At 38.1% G+C, this 23,055-nt stretch overlaps 1 protein-coding gene across 1 annotated transcript; it reads left to right on the forward strand.

Moving 5' to 3' along the window:
* The first annotated feature begins 310 nt into the window (after positions 1 to 310).
* On the forward strand, positions 311 to 22,538 carry LOC113666511 (uncharacterized). The gene is made up of 23 exons (XM_089204167.1): positions 311 to 411; positions 544 to 580; positions 2,223 to 2,551; positions 2,947 to 3,085; positions 4,411 to 4,733; positions 6,562 to 6,709; positions 7,180 to 7,276; positions 7,610 to 7,656; positions 8,049 to 8,237; positions 9,923 to 10,144; positions 10,480 to 10,686; positions 11,837 to 12,141; positions 12,500 to 12,647; positions 13,555 to 13,860; positions 14,149 to 14,439; positions 14,750 to 15,188; positions 15,461 to 15,666; positions 16,669 to 16,853; positions 17,141 to 17,653; positions 18,514 to 18,725; positions 19,080 to 19,120; positions 19,761 to 19,857; positions 21,726 to 22,538. The coding sequence occupies exons 1-23, from the start codon at positions 370 to 372 to the stop codon at positions 21,853 to 21,855; spliced, it is 4,653 nt and encodes a 1,550-aa protein (XP_089060293.1). The 5' UTR covers positions 311 to 369; the 3' UTR covers positions 21,856 to 22,538.
* Positions 22,539 to 23,055: the final 517 nt, after the last annotated feature.

A 23,055-nucleotide genomic window follows, 5' to 3' on the forward strand; every position in this document is an offset into this window, starting at 1 on the left:
ACCATAAGAACAAGAAATTACATCCCCACAAAATTTAGGGACTTTCGAGCATCAAAATGTCGAAATAAAGTATAACTTTCAATAGAAGGTTTTCAATATGTCCTTGGTTATTTTAATTATTATAAGGACCTTCGGGCACCAAATAATAGAAATAATGAGGAGTAAATTTGAATGGTTGGTGTTTAATGCAAGCTACTAATTTTTACACTTGTTAAGTTCAAAAAAACGGTAAAAAAATCTATTTTTTTCAGGTCCTATTTTCAACTACTCGTTTCAGTAGTGTTCTTAGCGGCGAGGATCTCTTAATTTCGTAATTACAAAGTTTCTTCTTTACGCAGACTTTCTTCACAAAGAAGAATATAATATAACATGGGATTACGTCTTCGTCTTTTAAAAGTCCTGATATATCTGGTGAGTATTTTTATTCGCGATATGTTACCACCTACGTGGTAGAATGATCCTAAAAAAATTATCCGTAACACGAAACTACCGGACCATCTTTTATTGACGTTCCAACTTTTTAATTGTCACATTTTCTCGTAGAGTTGTAAATATCCTGACACTTCGGGAGGGTCACCAGGTGAGAAAAACGTTTTATGGAACTATATTAAAGATAATAAAGGAAATACATGTACTGTTTAAGGCGCAGTCTCTCTAAAAGCGGTCCGGTGCACTTCGGTTCGAAAAATTTATTTATTTCAAACTTTTCCCATAAATCTGTGATTGAAACCACCTTGGTTTTTCAAAATTTTGCAAAATACACAACTGGTAGCTGTCACACTCACAGCCAACGGCTGTATGAATAACATCAAAGTCAGAGTTACATTCCTAGATGCGAGTTATTTCACAGGGAATCGACCCTTGATGTGCTAACACAGTACAAAGAGACGGAGACCTCTAATACATGAACTTGGGGTAGTCGTGTCATCCACCAGGCGCAAATATAGGATTCGTCAAAGGTGAAGCGCTATGCCTCATAAGAACTAATTCTTCACTCTCCACGTTTATTCAAATAATAAACTCAAAAAGCACAGCAGATCAATGACTACTAAGGCAATGATATACAGACTATATATACAGCTATTAGCCTGAGACTCCTTCGAGTGCCACATCGAAGATAGCATTACTTACACATTGCGGTCCAAAAAATCGAACGGGTAATTGTGCCGAAATGATTGATTGCCTCAAGGAAAGACAGCGTTGTAGCAGTGGATGATCAATGCTTCGAATGAACCAGACACAAATCCTTTTGAATGTACCAGTTCTGATGTCGAGGAAACATTCGACATTACATCTTTTGGACTCGGATAATGAAGAAGACAGTAAAATAAAAATTGAGTGACCTTTATTCACTTTATTTATTTCGTGTATTGCTGTAGTATTTATACATGAATATTGTGAAATTGAACGCGATGCAAAAAATGACTTTCAGACAAGCACTATAACGTTTCTATTTTTTGAAAATATAATGGTCAACTAAAAAGACTTAAATTTGTTATTTCGTAATATGTCGAGACCATTACGCAATGACGATTTTACAATAGACCTTATACAGATAAACTCAGAGACCGACCAGGCTGAGAAGAAGGTATGGGAATCTTGCTTTCCTATAATGCGGAAAATCGCACTTACTAGAACCACTCTTATCCTGTGAAAAACTTTAGACGGTGATCTTCGAGCCAAAAAGGAAATAACATCATTATCCAGCAGAGCCTCATTTGCATCGGATTCTTTCAAGCTGTCCACGCCGGCACTTTCTCTGGATTCGCTCATCTCCATGGTTCCGGCATTCAAACAAGAACCTCGCTCTGATACAAAGTTTGGTCGGACGGAACACCAAAAATAAACTAATATGGAATTCCTTCGGAAGGCACTCTAACACTCTGCTACCGATAATTCATCGCATCGAAAAGAAAACTTGGCTCATGCTAAAAGACTAATTAACAAAGGTAACAAAAGCGACGAAGACAAGCAAAAACGAAAGTCACGAACAAAGACAATCACATATTAACTTGTAATCATGGCGCCTACAGAAGTTTTTATTGTTGTTGTCGCATGATGTATGCCACCTGATAGCACTCTTTGTCGATAACTGAGGCGCTACACTTAGTCTTTTTAACAGTTTCCATCAGTGATGCAAAAAACAGCTGTCACTGCACGTGAACGTCACCTAATGTACTTATTGTAGGTTTTGAAACTCTTTACATGCAATCAATTTACAGATTGCTTCAGTAATCCTGTCGGTGTTGCTGATCCCAGTGTCATCTCCAATAATCAGATAAAAGCGCGTTCTGAAAGCAATGGTTATAGCCAAGCGTTTTACGGTCGATTAAACGCTAAGTACGGTAATGGTTGGTGTTCTAGTCTGCCTAACAGTAACAACGAATGGCTCCAGGTTGACATCGGAATAATAATTCAAGCATGTGGTCTTGCTACCCAAGGGGACAAAGAATGGAATTTGAAAGGCAGATGGGTCACAGCTTTCAAACTATCTTATTCCTTGGATGGAACAAACTGGGAAACTTACCGGAATGAAACTGGTGGGGAAATGGTGAGATTTAAGGAATAGGCTTTTTCATTATTTAACCTAATAGGAGAACGAACAGCGTTGACAAAACTTGGATCGGACCGGTTCGGATCACGAATCTGATCACAGATCGGATCACGTGTTTATTTTTCATTTCCCTCGCGGCCTCACAACTTGCTCAGGCGCTCCCCGGGAAACAAAACTGCTATCCACGTACACTAGTAATTACAACTTCGCATGTAAAATTGCCTATTTAATAAACAACAAATCCCAAAGCAAGCTCGAGTTAATGCTTCAATAGCGTCTAGTTTGTTTTGTTTTCCTTTGCTGTTTTGGCTTTCGGAAAAAAGTTAATTTTCAAGGATTTTCATCCCTTTTAAACGAATTAATATTCCATGCTTTACATATTTGTATCAAAGGAATTTCAGAGGAAAGGAAGTAGTTTGATAATCGACCAGCACAAGTTATCACTGCCAGTGTATGCAAGATACTTCCGATTTCATCCAACCCAGCGTCACAAGCACAACTGCCTCAGAGTTGAGATTTACAAAGAAAAAAGTGAGTGAATAATGTAGAGTTACTCAAAATACCAATACCGTTTTTCCAAAATCATGAATACAAACAGGTAGCTTGGCAAGAAGCGGGAACCTAAATGTTTTAAACTTCAGCATATGCTATTACATCATCACTAAAATTATGGTAACAAAAGACAACGAGAACTGATAACGTCCCATTCAAAATTTTCAGTCAAACTTCGAGATAATTCAAAAAAAATCATTAAGGAGGCGCGATTGTCATCTGAAAAGGTGTTTTAAAAACAGTTAAACATAGAACAGTTTGTATTTGATAGAATCTAGGGTTTCCAGTAACTGCGCCCGTAATATTTACAGGCCTTCAACCCCTGAAAAAGAAGGTCAACCGAAAAGAAAACATCGTGGGAAAGATTGCCAAATGGCGAAAGATTCGAAAGTCAACGCATGCTCAGACACGATCTTGGCGAAGTTCTGTAACCATTAAGTAAAGTTTTGCAACAAAGAAAATAGAGATCTTTCTAGTAAGATTTATCAGGTTTCATGCGGTGGAATTTCCTAAGATTTACCGTAACGTTAAACATATTTGTGCCCTTCCTCGTGCCTTTTATTAAAAAAAATCATGACTAAATTTGAGATGGAGGAAGAAAACGCAAAATTTCAAATAGCGTAGAAACTGCCTTCATAACCCCTATTTTTTTCGGCTTTTAAATGATCGCAAGACAATTTTCACAAATTGTGAAAATTTTGAGAGATTTCACTGGAGCAAATTGAAGAAAATCAGAGGCAAAGCCAAATTATCGCTGACGAGCGCCTGCCTTCGTGAAGCCTTACCTTAATAACGAAAACCATTTGATAATATTCACCACATCAAACGAGTCCCAAACGTGCCCATTGCCTTTAGTTGGCATTTTAGTGAACTTGAAAAGCGAGAACATAAAAATTTTCAATAAAAACATTACGCTGGCGCGCGCGCCAACATTGAGCAAAAACCCCATGGAGCCCCCTTAAACTCAAAAAACAAAAGCGATGTGAGCAAATTTACAGTCGAACTCCCATAAGACCTCTTAAAAGGAGATAATCATTATGATGGCGAGGAGAGGCCTCTCTAGAAATTATTTTAAAAGAGAATTGGTGGACGCATTACTTCTTTTAAAAGGTCAAAGTCCAAAATGTGAGTCGCATGCACAATTAAAACCATATTGTCATCATGCACTGTTTATTCTTACCGAGTTCTTGATATAAGTAGAATATAAAGACAACTTTCATCGAGTAGCTGAACGACTACGAGAACTTTTAATAGAGGTTTGACTGCATCAGCTTTTCGATAACCGTTGTATAATGCTTCCATAGTCACAGTCCCATTCTGTCAGCATATGGAGTTAGGAGTTGCCAATGGATACATCCTGGATAGAGACATCAGTTCGTCCTCTGTCCTAAATACCAACACACCTGCTAAGAATGGTCGATTGAACTACACTGGAAGATCATCATGGTGTGCAGCAACAAATGATAGTCAGCCATATCTACAGTTTGACTTTGAGAAGCTTTATATCATCTGTGCTGTGTCAACCCAGGGAAATTCCCAAGGGGATCAGTGGGTGAAAAAGTACACACTGCAGTCATCCAACGATGGGACCACTTGGACAGACTATCACGAGGCGGGAATTTTAAAGGTTTGTCAATTTCGGGTTTCTGAAAAATAATCAGCTGGTACTTGTAAGACCTTGTAACATCAACTGTCGTTATTAGGATACGATAAAAAAGGTGTCTAAGTTAACTTAGCCTAACATTTCTGCGCAAGCATGATGTGGCTAAAACAATCGTATACTGAGCATATGCATTTCAGAACCAAACTCTAATAATTTTAACAACTAATTATTTACAATGAGGGTCGGGATCCAAGATTAACATAAACAATCTTAACAGTAAATCTGTTAAAAATCCTCTCGCCGCCAAATTTGGCAAAAGAAGCTGAAATAAATTCTTGGATAGGTTGAATCTTTTAAACAGAAAGCAAATTGAAATATGACCTCTTCCTTATTTTAATTACAAAAAGCGAGAGATTCAGTCGAGAAAACCCGCACTTGGTCTTTAAAAGAAATCCTTCAGTTGAAGGAAAAATCTGCAGGAGTTTGCTTGGGTTCGCTTTCAATAGATATACGTTAAATTTTGCTAGTCAGTGATGATGTATGCTATGAGGGGTCCCAATAGGTTTTCGGGATCCGGGATTGGGCTTATTTGAAGGCCAGGATCCGGGTATTAGAGTAAGAAGCTTAAGGGAGCGAAGTGCGGGATTGTTGCTATGAACGGGACACTGGAATCAACAATTGAGAGGCGGGATTCGGAAACCATCACTTAAACCTACAGAGAACTAGGAAGTTCGTTGACGAGAATTTTTAAAGAAATTGATCTACGTGAAGTCCGAAAAAGCCCAGCTTCCCACGCAGCCGTTTTTATGGAATCGTACTTCATTTCTTCCAGCAAACTCGTTTAACCTGATGAGTCGTATATCCACTTTGCACGGTGTTAATTTGCGCAAGAAACTTTGGAAATGCAAAGAGGACAACCTGGTGGGTGGCGTATGATTTTACAAATCCAAAGTCTTGGTATCCTGTACACAAACGTGCCATGATCCTGTCGGCCATACCAGTATTCAAATTCTATCACCTGTACCGATAGCACCATAGCACAAACAGAAGATGAGGGACTGAGCACAAACATTTGGTGTTACGGTGCATCAGATGTAAAAAGTTGAAACTCTCCTGTCGTTCCTCGATCAGAGAAAAATTCAGCTGGGTGAACCACTCAGCTTCGAACTCTCTGACCTAGAGGAGCAGCAAAAAAAAAAACAAAGAGGAAAATGAGATATTTAAGTACGATTCCCCAGCAGTGATGAAGAATCGAATGAGTCATTTCCGGACGACGAGACCGCATGTGATGATGGTCACTCTATCTTTGGAGCGAGAGACTCGTTTTCTCCCTGGAAGATTTTTTCTGCTTCGGAAGAAGTACTCGCTTCAACAGCAGAATTTTTCTTTATTTCCCATGTTATGGAACCAACGGGATTGCCGTCATCTTTTTTCGTTTTATGCACTTGTTGACATTGTTGTTCGTTTTTTTGATACTAACCTGTCTTTACTAATATGTTTATTCGTGATCGAAGTTAAACGGAAGGAAGTAGTTATGATGACTAGTCTACGTTATTCGAGCAAAACTTAGAAAACTTCTAAAATGAACGATGATCGTTTGTGTGAAAAAAGTTAAACTTACACCTTACGGTGAGCAAAGACTTCAATGGATCAATACAGGTTTAGAAAATCACCAGCCATTGAAAAGGTCCTTTTAAGTTGAGGAATGAATCAAAAAACCAAAATTTACGATCGGGATCGGGATCGGCCGGTATGAACGGTCAAGAAATACAGGATTGAGATTAAATTTAAGTTGGGATCGCGGGATTGAAGAATCTTATTGGAGACTCTCTGATATTTCTTTCATTTTCAGATCTTTCCTGGAAATTTTGACCGAAACACAATAGTAACAAAACATTTGTGCAGCGGGATTGTGGCAAGACATTTGAGCATCATTGCTCACGACCACCACGACCACTGTTGCATGAGGATTGAGATATTTGGAATACCACTGGCACGGGGTAAATTGTACTCTATGTTCATATCGGCTGGATTTGCTTGGTTAACACTCCGCACTACAATCAGAAAAGAAACCATACCTTTTCACCCTACGTTGATATCCCTATGAGTTTAGAAATACGTTGTTTAGTAAAGTTGATTAACTAATAAACGATTCTGTCTTTTAACATGTTTATATCTGCTTAAAATTATGCACAGGAAATGCAACTCACGTAAAATGACTTTTTAGAAATGAGAATGTTTTCATCCTACTACTATAACGGTTACCGAAAAGATTTCCTTCTTGTAATAAAACTGATTTTCTGAAGATTTCATCACTTTGATCTGTTTGGCAAAATAGCATCTAGAGTGTGTAAAATATTTACCGTGTAGATTGGTGAGGACAGTATCGACTTAACTGAAAAAGAGGATCGTAACACTAAGCTTCTTTTTAGCACTTTGGGAAATGTAATTATAATTCTGCATTGTTCAGAAAATCTGGCCCAAGAAAAACCCACGGATCAGTCAAGTTTGTACGACTTCCAATACGCAAGTATTGCTGTTAATGGGAAAAAATTGAATAAATTGCAGCTGGATTGATACTTTCTTTGTAAATGATAGCTCAGGAGTACTTGTCTTTTTCAATCGTCCTTAATTTCTCGGTTCTCTCATAAAACATTCTACTTACATCAAATTCACTTCAATCTAGGTAACTCTGGCCGTCTGATTGACCGTAACTCTGTTCTGCATTTCGATCTTTGATTCTCACTCAACCATTATCACTCCTCTACTCTCGGCCGGCACTGACTCCTACTCCTCACTGACTACTACTCCTCACTGACTCCTACTCCTCACTGACTTCTACTCCTCACTGACTACTTATTAAACACTAAAGCGCATGCTTATATGTTCGCTATCGAAAGGCACGAATGGGCACGCTGGCCAACTGACCTTGGAAGATCAAACGTTAGTTTTTAGAACACTAATCGAAACACTTTTACACAAATCTCACAAATGAACAACAACACAACACCGCATTTAATGCTTCCGGTCAATCGAATCGATCTTCGACTGCGAAAGCAAAATAAGAACTTCCGTGTGGGTTTAAAGCAAGATCATATGACAAACTAAGCTCATCCACTCAGTGAAGTTAAAAAAGACAATCACAATTTGGAACTGAACTCGTCGTGATAGCTTATACCTAAAGAACTTCGAACTTTGAATTCGTATAGTAATCACATGCCAAACATAAACGAATGACTAAATCATACTGAACTAATTAAATACTTCATAATACCTTGTATCTGATGGATTTTCAATTGGGCACTGATCACTGTTTATGTTTTATATTGTTACTTTGAGGAAATGAAACTACAGAGGAAGGAGCAAAGAACAGCTTTTGTGCCGGTGGTCTAAGCATCCCTACGGGAAAGGGAAACTTTATCCGATGTCATATGACGCTGTATGGCAGGCATTTATTCATTAGGTTACCTGGATCATCAAAAATATTGACTCTTTGTAAAGTTGAGGTTTACTCCACAGTTGTATCAAGTAAGGTCATTTGCATTTTACTTCGCGTAACATAAACAATATCTTGGAGATTTGTCATAAAATTCCTAAAAAAATTTATGAAAAATTGGGGTGAGATCTAATTTTAAGTAGTTTAGTTAGTATCTAGAGTTCACATTTTATTACCTCTCACATATTATTACTTCTCCTACCCATTTTTATAATTGTTTACAAGATCCCATGAACGGTGTAGAAATAAATATGGGAGAGGAATTAAGCAAAGGAAATTAAAGTGCCTATAACACGAAATTTTTTGCGTAAATATTTAGCTTATCATATGTATAAACCAGTTCCGATAAAAAAAAATTCAAAAAACTTAAAACTCGGTTTTTCCGGGCCCTAAAGTGCTCTTATTTTGTCTTAAAAGTGTCTCGTAGACATGTAACGAACTAACCGGTGATGACGTAGAAAACTGGGAAAACTGTCAGCTGACACTAACAAATCTCTCACATCTCTTGTGATTTTGTATCAATCAGCAACGAAAAACTCTTGAAAATTTATCCGTGAGCGATATCTCTTTACCTTCAGCAAGTTCTACCATGAGTTTTGATACATCGAAGAAGAAATGGAAGTTGCTAGTACGGTTCAGCCCTACGAAGGAGAGCCGCGTGCATCAACGAAGATTTCGCCGAAGAGTGTCAAAGACGGTTTGTCGCCTGCGGTATTCAGGTCAAGATTATAACAAAAACCACCGTTACTAAACGTTTAGTTTGTTGCGTTTGTGTTTTGTTTTCTATGGCGAAATCTATGTTAAGAATGGATAGCTGTGTTCGTTTCTGTTGCCATAACATTTTATTCCTTCGCACTAAGTGCGGCGAAGGTTCCCCTTAGTCAGTGCTCTAGAGTTTCGTTTCTGTAGAGTAAATCCCTTACCAAAACAAAAGCTTACTTTTGACGAAAGAAAATCAGCTGTATCACGAGGCACGGTGATTTTTCGCCGAGAAGTCATCTGATTCAAGTTACTCTCAAATAGGGATTTTAATAAAGAAAAACTTCCAGAGTTAAAGTGAAGTAGTGCGGCACTGCCTTATGACCCATTCCGCTCGATGGCGGATGGATGCAGTGCTCTCATCACAATGACATTGCTACTGTTGCTACTTTTGGTAAAATTTCCTCAATGTCGACGATCGAAACGCGTCCATTTTGACCATACAGCTACATCCTTTGGAAAAGGAGTGCATAGAAATATCCGGAATATGTCTTTTATTCTTGGGGCTAAAATCATTTGGCGCTCTGGCCACGCAGTACGTTCGTCCTTTCTTCTAGATATTTTCTTTCTCTGCCATAGTTACCGACGTGTCTTCACAGTTTTCTACGTCATACACACTTTTTGGCTGCCAAATCGTACTTTCAATGCACAAACCAAATGGTTAAGGAGAACTCGCTAGGCGCTAGGGTCGGTTATTTCTTATTTTAAATACAGCTATCAACTAGAAGATGCAAAAAAAAAAACAAAACAAAAAAAATCGCGTCATGGGCACTTTAAGGATACTTCTGGTGTTTCACAAATTTTGAGTTTGAGATTTTCTTCCTCGGGGACCACACAGATTAGTGTCAGCGCAACATAATTCAATTATCTGGTTTGGAGCACAGAGGTTAAGTTCCTCGAGAGCAAAATAAAACAAGACATATGTATGTTTTTACCACGAGTTGCTTTTTTATGATAGACCTTGCCTGGCATAAATCTGCTAACCAGTCTTCTACGTGGCATCAGAACCATACGGCCGACAAAGCAATAGACGAAGATATTTTTTCCTGTGCTGAAACCCGTTTCCAGCAGAACCCCTGGTGGAGAGTGGACTTGGGAGTATCGCAAATCATATCTATGGTCATCCTTAATTACCGATTGCCGAGTAACTCTAGTATGGAAGAATTTCAAGTCTGGATTGGTGAGTTCAGGGAATTGTGACGTTAAATTATGGTATCATTAAAATCATAATCATGAAAGGCCGAGAAAAATAGACCCTTCGGCAATTACTGTACTTGTAAACCCGAGGAGAATTCACATTGCAAAAAGAAAAGGAGGAACCTAAACTACTTTCGTTTTTCGGGACCGTTTGTATTTTTTTCACACAAAAATAAAAGAAAGGGAAATACATCTAAAACTGAACCCTTCAAATTCCTGATAAACTAGAAAGTCATTCAGTACCCGAGAAAAAGACACAAGAGGCAAACAGGTCACAGGTTCAGCAGTGACTGTGTATCCTGTCTTCTTATCTAACAGATTATGACGGTGTCAAGAAAGGAAGTTCACACTTGCGTTGTAGAGGCCAACGGACTTACGAAGACACTGTGAATGGGCCACGACTGACCGTATATTGTCTTCCTAAACTTGTCGGTAAATTCGTTTATATTGTCATTAAAGCTCCTGGAGTCAGGAAACTCACCATATGCGAAGTGCAGGTCTATTCTGAGAAGCAGACAAGCACTGGTAAGCGGCTTTTTCAACTTGGGAATGGGGCCTGAATAATTGTACCGTGATTATTCATTATTCCTGTGATATTTTTTCCGTTTTGTTTTCTTAATTTTTGATTTTGATACATTCTGTGATGATTTAATGATATTTCATAAACTGAGGAACTATCCACTTTGACTGTTTTTACAACCCAACTGTTGTTTATTTAAAGTATATGTTTATACATTTATACTATGGCACGACAAAAACAAAGCTACCAGAGAATTCGATAGGGAACATAAAACTGCCATAATGTTCAGAGAATGCAAACTTGAGGTCTAGCTCAGCCAAATGATAGAATAACGAGCGATCCCGCCCTACACAAGGAAAAAAAGTATGGAAACTTTGGATACGTCATGGCCATGCCATGGTCAAAGGTAAAATACTCAGGCATAGCAACAAATGACAACTAGTGTGGAAGAAATTCATGGACGACATGCTCTGACGAGAAAACCAAAAAAAAAAAAAAAATGAAACAAAAAACGGCTGTAATGTCAAAAACATGTTATATTTTTGGACTCAGAAGTGCGAAAAGATGAACGCTAGTTTCACCAAAGAATCTATTCTTGAAAGAGAAGCAAATTGCGGAAATTCTGCTCTAGCTAAGAGTCACACAGGCCCATCAACATACTTTAACAAACTTTTATAAGGTTTTATCTTTGTAACATTTTTAATCGAGTTTATAACACTCATCATTTGACGCTGGCAGTGCTCGTTGGAATATGAAGCAAATCCTCTGTTCTGATTGGCTACCCGAGTGGGCAAGATGGGCGCATCTTACACGCTCGGGATTGCCCGTTTTGGAGTTCTGATTACAAAGATTCACAAAGACTACAAAGATACACAATTGATAAATATTGATTTAAGTTGTTAAAAGGAAATTGGAGAGGGACAATAAAAGGTCAAATCGAGGGTGTTTCGGAAAAAGAACTCAGAGTCAAACAATGTTTATGTGACTCTCCCATCATTTCCTTGTACTAGGTAGAACCTTTCTTCAAAATTTATCTTGGAGAGATAGGTTCGGTGACCATTATAGAATACTGTCTGCTTTTTGGAGGAAGCTTTTATAGAGGTTTGACTTTGCAAAGTTTCTTTTAATTTGTTCTTTCTATTCATGTTTCTGAAGCGTGTCAGGCACAAGCAGTTGAGGTGGCCAACCCTTACTTCTTCTCAGACAAAAGTTTCTCAGCCTCATCATCTCGTAGTGATAATAAACCTTACAAAGCACGACTTAAGAGTAGTTCGGGTGCCTGGTCACCCAGCAATGACGAAAATGCTGATGATTACCTGGAAATTAACTTGGGAGACGTGTACTTCATTTGTGCTGTAGCTACTCAAGGACATCCAAATAAAGATGCCTGGACCAAAAGTTATGAGTTGTATTTGTTTCTCGAATATTGGATCAGATATAAAGAGAATAACACGCAAAAGGTTTGAAAGAAAGTTATGATAACATTCCATTGTTCCCTAAGTAAAATAAGAACCTCCAATCTCCCGGCGACTGGTCTTAGGAGATAATGTTTTTGTTGACTAGTCTGTATGCAGATCAGTTTAGTGGGCGGAAATATTTCTCTGTTGGTGAAAAAGCTATGCAGTTTATGTTGCACGCACCTAAAGGTAACTGTGACTCTTTCTAACCGGACCAAGTTTTAGCAGAGTTTTCCTAAGGAGCAGGAATCAAATCTAGACTACACCAGGTTATAGAAGGAAGACTTTGATACACCATATAAATGAGATACGACAGTGAGTTTTTGTTCATATTTTTTGCCAGACTAATATTTTTTCACAGATTTTCAGGGGCAACTCACACCGGGATGAAATAGTGCAACACGTTCTGTTGGAAGTGGCAAGGGCTCGGATCGTTCGGTTACAGCCAATTGACTATCATATTCACAAAGCTCTTAGAGTAGAACTGTATGGGATAAAAATACCAGCAGGTACATAAAGTTTCCATGTTAACCGTTTGATCTTAAGACGGGAACTTTTGATTTAAAACTGAACCGAAACGAAACCACTCGGCTAAGCTCCGTGGATTCACTTCCATTTCAATCATTGTTTACGTCATTTCTATGATATCTGGAGAATAATGCATGGGTGCACGTATAGGTATGGAATTTCTCTTCGAGTGTTCGACTCGACAGCTCGCAAATGAGAGTAGCGAATCGAACGAGTAAGATTTCGAGTTAAACACGAGAAGAGAAATTCCATATCTACAAGCAGCTATGTATTTATTACATAAACAAATTAGGTCTTTACCGACAAGAAAAGTCGACTTCATTAATGAATGAAAAAATAAAATCCATTATCTGCGAAAAATAATCATTAAATGCGTCGGCGATAAGCTAGCTTAAAATAAAAAATACGTGATTTAGAAATAGCAAATTAAGTAATCAAATTTTTATCAACAACCTTGATTTCTTTGGAAATGATTTATCTAAGTTTTATAGTTTTTAATGAAGTTTGTCTTTGAGAGCAAGTGATTTACTGTACATTGATTGGTTTTCCATTTCCTCGAAATATCCTATCTAAACAATTGAGGAGCTGTTTCTGTGATTTATCTCCACCATTTCTTATTGACTTAAGTTGAGAAATGAAGCTGCAAATGTTTTTTTTTTTATTTCCTCTAAATAGTGTGATGAAGGGTTCGTTATGACTCGTTTGGTTTTGTTTGACTCTTGTCTTTAATTTGAAGCCGTTCAGCGCAACAAACTATCATTCAGTCAGCATATAAAACAGTTTGGTATGGACCATAGAATGTATTTATTACAGCTTTTTAGTTATCACAGTCGCATGAAGCAGGTTACCACCGACGCTAAGATAACACCGAAGTCATCTTTTCTACAGGTGCTCCTTTTCATCCTGTTATTGAAAGCGAAGAGAGGGAAATCTCATTTCCTGATTCCTCCATAAAATGGAGTTCTCTTGATACCAACAGCTGTCCAGTTACTATGTACACAGTGTACTATAAAGCCATTGTCAAATCGCAAAATGAAGATAATTTCTGGTATCATATCAATACATCATCGGGTGCAAACGAGCTGAGAGACCTTCCGCTTGACTGCGACGAAGAATATGAATTTAAAGTGTCCGCATGGAATGAGGTGGGAGAAAGTCAGCGATCAGATCCTTGGCGTGTGAAATCTATTTTAGGTATTTCTATCAGTCTTCCTGTATCTACTTTTCCTGAAATAATACAACATCGATTGTCATTGGTTGTAGGAATCGCTGTGTGAAAACAAAACTTTTTCAGTGAAACAAGACGGCTCGATGTTACAGATCAAGATGGTGATTCGCACGACTTTGCTGCGTACCAATCTCTTTTTGTAAATGACGCTCTTTTGTGTTATTGTTACCTTACGTGTCTCATCCTCTGTAACTCGCAACTCGAGATTAATCCCCTCTTTTTATTCTGTTTTCTGTCTTTTTTTTCCTCTTAAGGGTACCCAGTAATTCTCAACCGAACTAAAGAAGTGAAAGGGAGTCTTGTGGCGGTCCGCTGGAAGACGTGTTCTGCTTTTTTATTCACTATCTACCACAGAGAAATACTTTCAGAAGGTAAAAGCCATTGGAACGCTGCGAACGTGTCGGGAAATGAAACGAGCTATGATTTACACCTTCTTTGCCAGAGGGAGTATGAAGTAGCTGTAACAGCCTGGAATTCTACGGCAGATACGCCACTGATTTCATTATTAAACCATAACAAATTGTGGAGAGTGAGAACATTGGGAGGTAATAGTACAAATTTGAATTAAAAAATCGCGTGGTAGACGAGAAGTTAAGGAACAAAATATTATTCGCATATAGCTAATGAGCTTGAGAATTCATAAGCTTTCTTGTTTTAGTGCCAATTGTCTTCGTATGTGCAAATTTACCTTTAATCTGGTTGTTTACATTATAGAGTAAGGTTAGATACTATTAAAGGCTTATCACTACACGAAACCGGCGTGGTAGATTCTTAATCACAAAAAAGTCAACAAAAATGTTGGTCAGTTTCTCAGTTCTTGTTTTTTCAAAGCTTTCTCGCTCGTTTTTGCTTCAGATAAACCTTCAGCTCCGATTATACAGAGCGAAGGAGTTCAGTTGCCGGGATGTGATGTGAATCTCAAATGGAATTCTCCACCAGATAACGGCTGTCCACTGACCTTGTACACAGTATACTACAGTGAGGACCAATTTACAAACAAAGATAAGTCCTGGCATCAAATCAATGTCACCGTGGATAAAACTTCAATGGATCTTCGGTCGCTAAAGTGTAACACTGAATACCTTTTTAAAGTGTCTGCTTGGAATGAACTGGGAGAAGGTGATGTCTCAAATAAATGGTCAATAAAAACTGGGCTTCTGACTGATTATTCTATCGGACGAATACTCAGCATTGCCGTACCAGTTGGATGTGGCTTCCTTATTATCATTACTGTGGGAATCCTTTGTGTCAGAAAGGGAAAAAAGAAAGCAATGCGAGGCCACGCGAAAGGAAGGTTGGGCATAATGTAATTTTACAAAATAATTATCAAGCTGACACAGTCCCAGCTTTCTGAATGCTAATATATTTCTGCTATATTAAACATTTTTTCACCTTTTCATTACACTCAAAGTATTTGAAGCAAGAATCAAAATTTTGCCTACACTGATGTAGATATGAATTTTCTAGTGCTTTCTAGTGAAACAAGTCTTCATTAGTCGCTTTGAGCGTATGTGATATCTTAATAAACAAGAGAGAAGAGCCTCAGACTCTTTCATGTTTCATTAGATCGAAGTCAGACATTGTTCACCTGCTGTTAAAAGAGATTCCCCTGGAACGTATAACAATTATGGAAGAGCTGGGTCGAGGAGCATTTGGAAAAGTACATAAAGCAATACTAAAAGAAATGCCGAAGGTTGAAGTGTTTTTCAAGGCTAAAGAGGAAAGAACTGATATCAACGAAGAAAGAATGGTCGCTGTCAAACTCCTCCATGGTCAGTACACATCGATGCATTTACCTTTTTCAATGAGAGAGCAAAAATTTGGTTTGCACGCTGGTTTGACGAAACTATCATGATGAAAACAACATTAAAAGCAGAGTTCGATGAATATATAATCGATTTCAGCCATTCATTAGTTAGGACTTATGAAGCTAGCAAGGTGTTAACCCTTTTACTACCAAGATCTCATTAATAATTCTCTCTATTGTCTGTCATAAAATACTTATGATTTCAATTTGGAGAATTTGGTATTGGATCAACTCGTAATCCCCTAATTGAGTTTTCCTCTTTATTCTCCTTACTATTCTGCTGATTCGGTGTTGATATTGTGTGGAGAAATTCCGTCTTGGTCACTTATAGGAGTTAAAGGGTTAAATTACTGAACGCTATTTCCGTTGAATTAATCGAGTATCAACCACGCCTAGGATCAGCATGTGAATAAAGGGGTAAGTTTCTAAGGAAACTGTGGTGCTGCGTCGGTGGGAGAGTATAGCAGGTAATTAAGTGTTAACAACTGGGTTGAAAACGTAAATTAGCCACCGTAAAGGGTAAAAAAGCTAAAGCTAAAGCTACCCTTTACGGTGGCTAATTTACGTTTTCAACCCAGTTGTAAACACTAAATTACCTGCTAGGATCAGCATGTGTTTCCTTTTTTTATTATTCCTACTGTTCACAAACAGAATCATCAAGCTTTAACCGCACATATGGGAAATATCGAGAAGCACATAGAGAAGATGAAGCGATTCGCAATATCTCTAAAGAAAGATTTTCTTATGATTAAATTCTGCGGGAACATTGATACCACAGTATTGGAATAAGCATAGCTACGCTGAAAATTAAGGGCGCGTTATCGCAGTTATCGCCTCCTCAACCTCCTCATTCCGGTTAAACTGCTGAAACGACTGAGACCACTCTCCGCGATAAATGGGCAAAGATAGCCTTTAGTTAAATAAACTAGCGAGATGGTTTTCTCTGTTTTATTATACTCCCTTTTAGAAAGAGCTGGTACAGAGGAGAAGGACCAGTTTCACAGAGAAATTTCGTTGATGCAGCGAATTGGTAGTCACAGGAATGTGCTGAGCATGATTGGGTACTGGGACAGGTCAGAACCTATAATGCTGATCATGGAGTATGTTCCACATGGAGATCTTCTTCAGTGGCTGAGAAAAAGAAGACAAGAGGTAAAACTGTTCTGCAGATTCAGAAGTAGGGTGTAGAAAACTACTGATCAAAGTCGGCTTTGTTTGGAATGTGCTAATGCCAATTTATCAGCAAAGGGTTTTTTTAGCGGATACCCAAGTCATTTTGATACAATTCATTTTCCCCAACATAGAGCTCAAAACAAAAGAAAACGCCTTAATTACTTGTGAAAGGGTTAAAACTAAAAAAGTCACACCTTCTTTTGCTTTTATGCCCTCAAAACTGATAAATCAGAGATTGTCGTAACAACATAGTTTATTGCTTTCAGGTCAATTGCAAAAATGGCATTAATGATACTATTTTTGAAGCTATGGCCAATTCTTCAGATAGCACTGTGAGTTCAAATGAAGTTGTCTCAGCTGACAAGACAGAAGACGAAGACTTTCATGTTGATAAAGATACTGCCGAGGAAGTCTCAAAAGTGGAAATACTAACTGAAGTTACCGATGAGCAGGATTTTATCATCACGTCGGATATTTCTATTAATGTGGAAGAACAGCTATTTACCGAGTTGAAAAGGAGAGGTGAAAGCTTATCTGAATCTAATACTTCCCAAACTGATTTTCCTTCTGGGCAGGGAGGAGGGCAAATATTCCAGAGCAAACAGTTCGATGAACAGTGTTGCCTGGACAAGATTTTGCCTACTGAAAAACCAATCACCACGCCTCAGCCCCAAGAGAACATGGGTGAACAACAGGAAACAAATAATGATGGTGAACAAACGGTTGACTTCACCGTTGAAGATGTACTTTGTTTTGCATGGCAGATAGCAGAGGGAATGGTAAGTACTTGAATTAATTAGAAAATATCTTATATCAAAAGGAGTCTAGAAGATAAACTCGCCTCTCTATTATTCCCTAGCCGAATGCCGTTAACAAAAATTTACGTACGATTACCTGAGGAAAAATAATAAAAACGTGGAAGAGAAGTCAGTTAAATAAAGTGGCAATTCTTCTTTGAACGACACCAACAATACGAGAAACAATCAATGATGAAACAAACCTTTGAGCAGAAAATCATCGATTGATCAATAGATAATGCTGTCGTAACAGTGTACTTTACTCAGCCATTATGTGTTGTGAAGTGACATTCTTGTTTTTTGCTGATTCATGCAGTTTTTAAATTGTTTTCATTTATGGCTATGTTTCGCTTACCTTGAGAATGTAACGACTTTCAGCTATCCGTGCACGTGCGTGCCATAAGTTCGATACAGGTGGCCATGTTTAGCAATAGCATATGTGGTGTTGACTGAGCTTCCGAGACAATTTCCTCTGACCAAAATATCGAGACTGGCAACATAATTTGTTTCTGAGGTTCTCGTCCACAGGAGCTTGATTTAAGCCGTTATATTACAAACATTTGACTTTGTAAATCACCTCAATTCTTTTCCGTCTTGTTACCTGTTTTGAGATAAGTGAAGGTTATGGCCCCCATTTGTATTTCGACGAAAAGATGGGCACGACTAAGTAAGGAAAAAGGAGGCGCAAGGAATTCCTTCCTCCATCCACACTTTATAAGGTTGCCTTCCTTGTCAACTGTGTCAAAACTCTCTTTGACCGTGATGCGCAAAAAAAAAAGGAAAGGAAAGGATAGAATGATGCACGGGGCGCCAGGTTTAATTTTTGTTTTCCTTGTAAACAGGAGTACTTGGCTGGCAAGGGATTTGTTCATCGTGATCTGGCCGCTCGTAACATCCTTCTTGGTGAGAACAGAGCTGTGAAAATTGCTGACTTTGGCCTGTTACGGCACACGTATGGAGACATATATGAAGTCACGAAAACGAAGAAACTGCCTATCAAATGGATAGCGCCTGAGTCTCTAGACAGCGCAGTATACACTTCTAAAAGTGATGTGTGAGTATATGTATTTATCCATTGAGCTAATTTTTTCTTGTCCCTTATTTCGTCATGCTTCATTCTGAGTTCTTGAAAGTCTATCAAAGAAAATTGGAAAATTATCTCGCAACTGTAAACATTCGAACTTGAAGATCAAAATTCCTCTCTCTACAAAATTATTGGCCTCAATCATACATATCATTGGCGTACAGTTCAGCATTATGATAAGCTGCATATTCCTTACAAGCAACATACAACTAAACTATTATTAGAATATGGCTGCGATTAGTTGATTGACAAGGAATACGTACCAGATTGACAAAGCATTCAAAATAACTTAAACTTATCATTTTTTTGTTTCTTTTTCCTTAGGTGGTCTTTTGGTATACTTCTGTGGGAATTGTGCACAATGGGTGAGTAATGACTGATCCACCACAGCAATAGTTTGATCCCCTCCTGTCATTATAGATAGCAAACAGTCTGCATTTCAATGAAAGAAAGATGCTTAGTAATGCTAAGTTACTACTAATTTCCCTATTCTTTATCGCTTCAAAAATAGCCTTGTAAGCGCGAGTAAAAGCCAGATCTAAAATAACAGAACAATTACTCTTGGCACTTTTCATCTCAACGGATAAAACCCATCTGTAGCAGACCTAAAAGGCAGGATCCGAAGTAGTTTTCAGACGCCGAGAGAGGCTCCTACCTTGTAGTGCATGTTGTTTTGTTTGTTTTTTTTTTTTAGTTTTTAATCCGTTACAGCTGCTAAAGACCTTTTTGCCCACTTCAATTAAGTGTCTTACAAAAGGGGGATTGAGACAGTACTTAAATCAATAACTACCTTTCAATACGGGAGACGTTAGATTGTGTAGTTCTGATATTTTATGTCTAAAACAGAGGGAGTTTAAAGGGAGGCTTTCAGTAACTGAATGCTGAGGAACAGGTCACTTGTTATTTGTCACCCCCCTGAAACACAAAACTTCAACTTATTCTGGTTTTGATAAAAATGATCTTAACTACAATTTTTTCCGTCTTCTAATCTAACCTGTTTTTAAGGTGGCATCCCCTACCCTGGAATAACCAACAGAGAGATGTACAAACTGCTTAAGTCAGGATATCGAATGGAAAAGCCAGCAATATGTTCTGATGAGCTGTACGTTCAACAGTACTTCTCACTTGTTTAAGGTTACTGTTGCATCAACAAAATAGGGTGCATTCCGGAAAATCCTCCTTCGCGCGCTACTTTTATAGAAACCGTAGCAAACTCTATATCGCTGTAAAGCTTATAAAATACAGATTATGGAAACAACAAAAATTTTCACAGTTCTTGTTTTGGTAGTTGTGCGAGCCTTCTAACACAACACTGAGGGTGTTTGCTTTACTGAATTATCAGCCTCTGTGCTACCGCGGACCTCGAAACAAACTGGACAGTATCAGATAATAGTCTAACAAAGTGTGTGGGGCTTTTCAGATAATCCTACTAGATCCTGAGAAAATCTTCTCTGAAGTTGGACCTCAGAAATTATTCTGGTTGTTGTCACTCTCCGGGACATAAGGAGAGAAATATTTCGAATTTCGTCGAGGCCTCACACAGTTTTGCACGCTAATACCTGATGAACATTTTTGCAAAATTCATGAAAATCCAACAAATCTACATACCCTGATAATTCGTTTAAGTCGAGGTAACTCCCGTAAAAACAAACTGAGGTTTTGGCCTCCAAAGAAATTCACAGTTTCGCTCTTCACTTAAGCGCGTGTAAGTGCGGTCTTGCCGCCTACCTATAAAACACAACATTGAACCCCCCCTGAAAGTCTCATGACAAAGACCTCCTTTGAAATTCGCGGGAAAAGTCATTTCGCGAACGAGGAATAGGAATTGAACGAAATCCAAAATTCATCAGGAAAAGCAGGAGGAAAAGTAGGCAAAGCAAGCTAGGGAAAAAGGAAAACTTAATTTCAATTTCTTTGCCTCGGGCTCCCTTGAGACTTTTCTCCTTTTGGCCGTTGATGAAGACTCTTATTTCTCGACGTGCAAGACGCGACGTTAATAAAATATGCAAATCATGATCCTAGACGAAGGTCCGCGGCAAACGTCAACAATCTGATTCTGACACCTTTCACTCTTTTGTACAGGTTTCCCTAAAACGATCTTTCAGTCGTAGCTCGCGTTCTTTTTAAGAGTTTACATTTATTACGGCAAATTACATCTAAATAATTTCTCTACCTAAAAAAGTGAAAGTTTGTAAAATTTTGACCAGATTTTGTTGACAGTGACCTTAGATAATTGACGTATTTATAATTTTATTCTAAAGTAACAAACCAAGAAACGTTCTTCTTAGCTATTTCCACTGATTTAATCCTCTTTAAGGTTATTTGTGAGGTCTTAATAAAATGTTCAATTCAGCATCAGTGATACTAATATAGACACTGTTATTTTAGTCAGGTTTTATGAGAAGTGAGATAGTTATAATTAGGGAGTGAGAGGCCAAATTCTATGCATGAAACTGAAAGCTCTTTCAATTAGAATTCTTCATTTCTTCAATATATGCTTCGTCGCTCGTATCTTATTTAATCACATAACAGAGTACCATGATCGGGATAAAAAAAGAACTAGATAGCGAACAATCTTTTTTTTGTGATATCGTAATTATTTTGACAACGATGTGGCCAAAACGTACAAAAAGATGTAGACCTAATAAGTGTCTTGAAAGGTAAATTAAAAATTATTTATACTGAACTAGGTAGCGGGTAATTCTTCTTTATGATATCATCGTAGTAACGATCTGGCCAAAATGCCGGTACAAGATATGGATCTTATCAGGTTTGGTTTAGAGTATGTATTTAGTGAAAGCGCTCTGACCCTATACATCGTTTTAGAGCCAGAGGCGAACTTAAATTGATTGCAATTTTCTACCTGCAGTTTAGTTACAAGTTTCATGACGAACAGTCAACAAGACAATGCAGATGTCACTAAGGAACTAATCCCTCCAACATTGATCAGATTACTTTATATCTAATCAGATACCAGTTGATGTTAGACTGTTGGAAGGCAGACCCAGAGGAGAGACCATCATTTAAACAGCTGGTAACAAGAATGGAAGAAATGATGACGAGGGACTCTCCTTACTTTGATCCGAATAAAGACTTATGAAAGCGATGCCTCCAACACTGAGACAAAACCCGAAAATGACCAGCTACTGATTAGTGTTTAAATTAAAACGTTCTCAAGAGAAAGATGGTTGTGTAGTAACAAGGGAACTTGCTTTTGTTAGATGAATCTAATTTATTGGTACAAACTGTAGTCTGCGATTTGTCGTTTGATTTTCCAAACTTATATTCATAGTCCGGGGCAAAAGTTTAGAAAAAGTTGCAGGATAATTGTTCCACGGATACGTCCCTGCTTGTTTGAAGTGTAAGCCGTAACGTTTAAAATTATAGAAATATATACCGTGAAATTACCAACATAATCACATTTACGATCATTTGTAAATTTGAAGCTACTCTCTTTTTACCTCCACTGCACCGTGGAATGTTCAATAAAAAAAACCGTCGACAACATTTTTAGCTTTAGGAAAAGAGGAAAATAAATAAAGTGCATTTAAAGGGTTGCAGATTAAAACAATATTTGAAGAGACAGTGTGAAGCTCGCGTAGGGATTGCAATAGATTATATACTTTACATAGCCTTACTTACTGATGTCCTTAATTTTATGAATTGCGAAGTGAAGACAAATGCCTCAAGCATCAAAGAGTATGACTTAACTGAGGGATGTTACCAGGAGTAAATTTTTGTAACTAGTTTGCGTTTTAAAACTTAAATAAACAGACAAGATCGACGATTAAGTGTTTTCCTTTAAAGCTTGATCTGATTGCATCCTATTTGAATTGGTCGACATTGTTCGCCCGTGGATTTTGTAGTGTTTCTGACAGCTGTCAATCACATTGTTCGGAATGCGCACGCGTTCCAAAAAAATAGGAGTTTTTTCTGTAGTCGGGGTATCGTCTCGCATGATGATTAGATATTGCTGTGTTTGCATCCAAGGTTTCAGTGTTTATTTTAGCGTAAACACCACATCTGGCGACGAGAATCAAGCATAGAACACACAGAGAGCACTCCAAAAGGATCTAAAGGGATTTCCAAGCGATTTCCAAAGAAATTTCCGAAGCGATTTCCAAAGAGATTTCCGGAGCATTTTCCCGCGAAAACATTATGGCAATTTCTCTACCAAACTTCCCACCGTTTGAAGTTCACCTCGATGGAACTGCAGGCCTGAGATGGAAGAAATGGCTAGGACGATTCGAGAGATTAACCATTCGAATGAAAATTTCCGATGACAAACAAAAAAGAGCCC

Source organism: Pocillopora damicornis, chromosome 4 (genome assembly GCF_964200805.1).
Source record: "Pocillopora damicornis chromosome 4, jaPocDami1.2, whole genome shotgun sequence".
Classification (NCBI taxonomy): Eukaryota; Metazoa; Cnidaria; class Anthozoa; order Scleractinia; family Pocilloporidae; genus Pocillopora; species Pocillopora damicornis.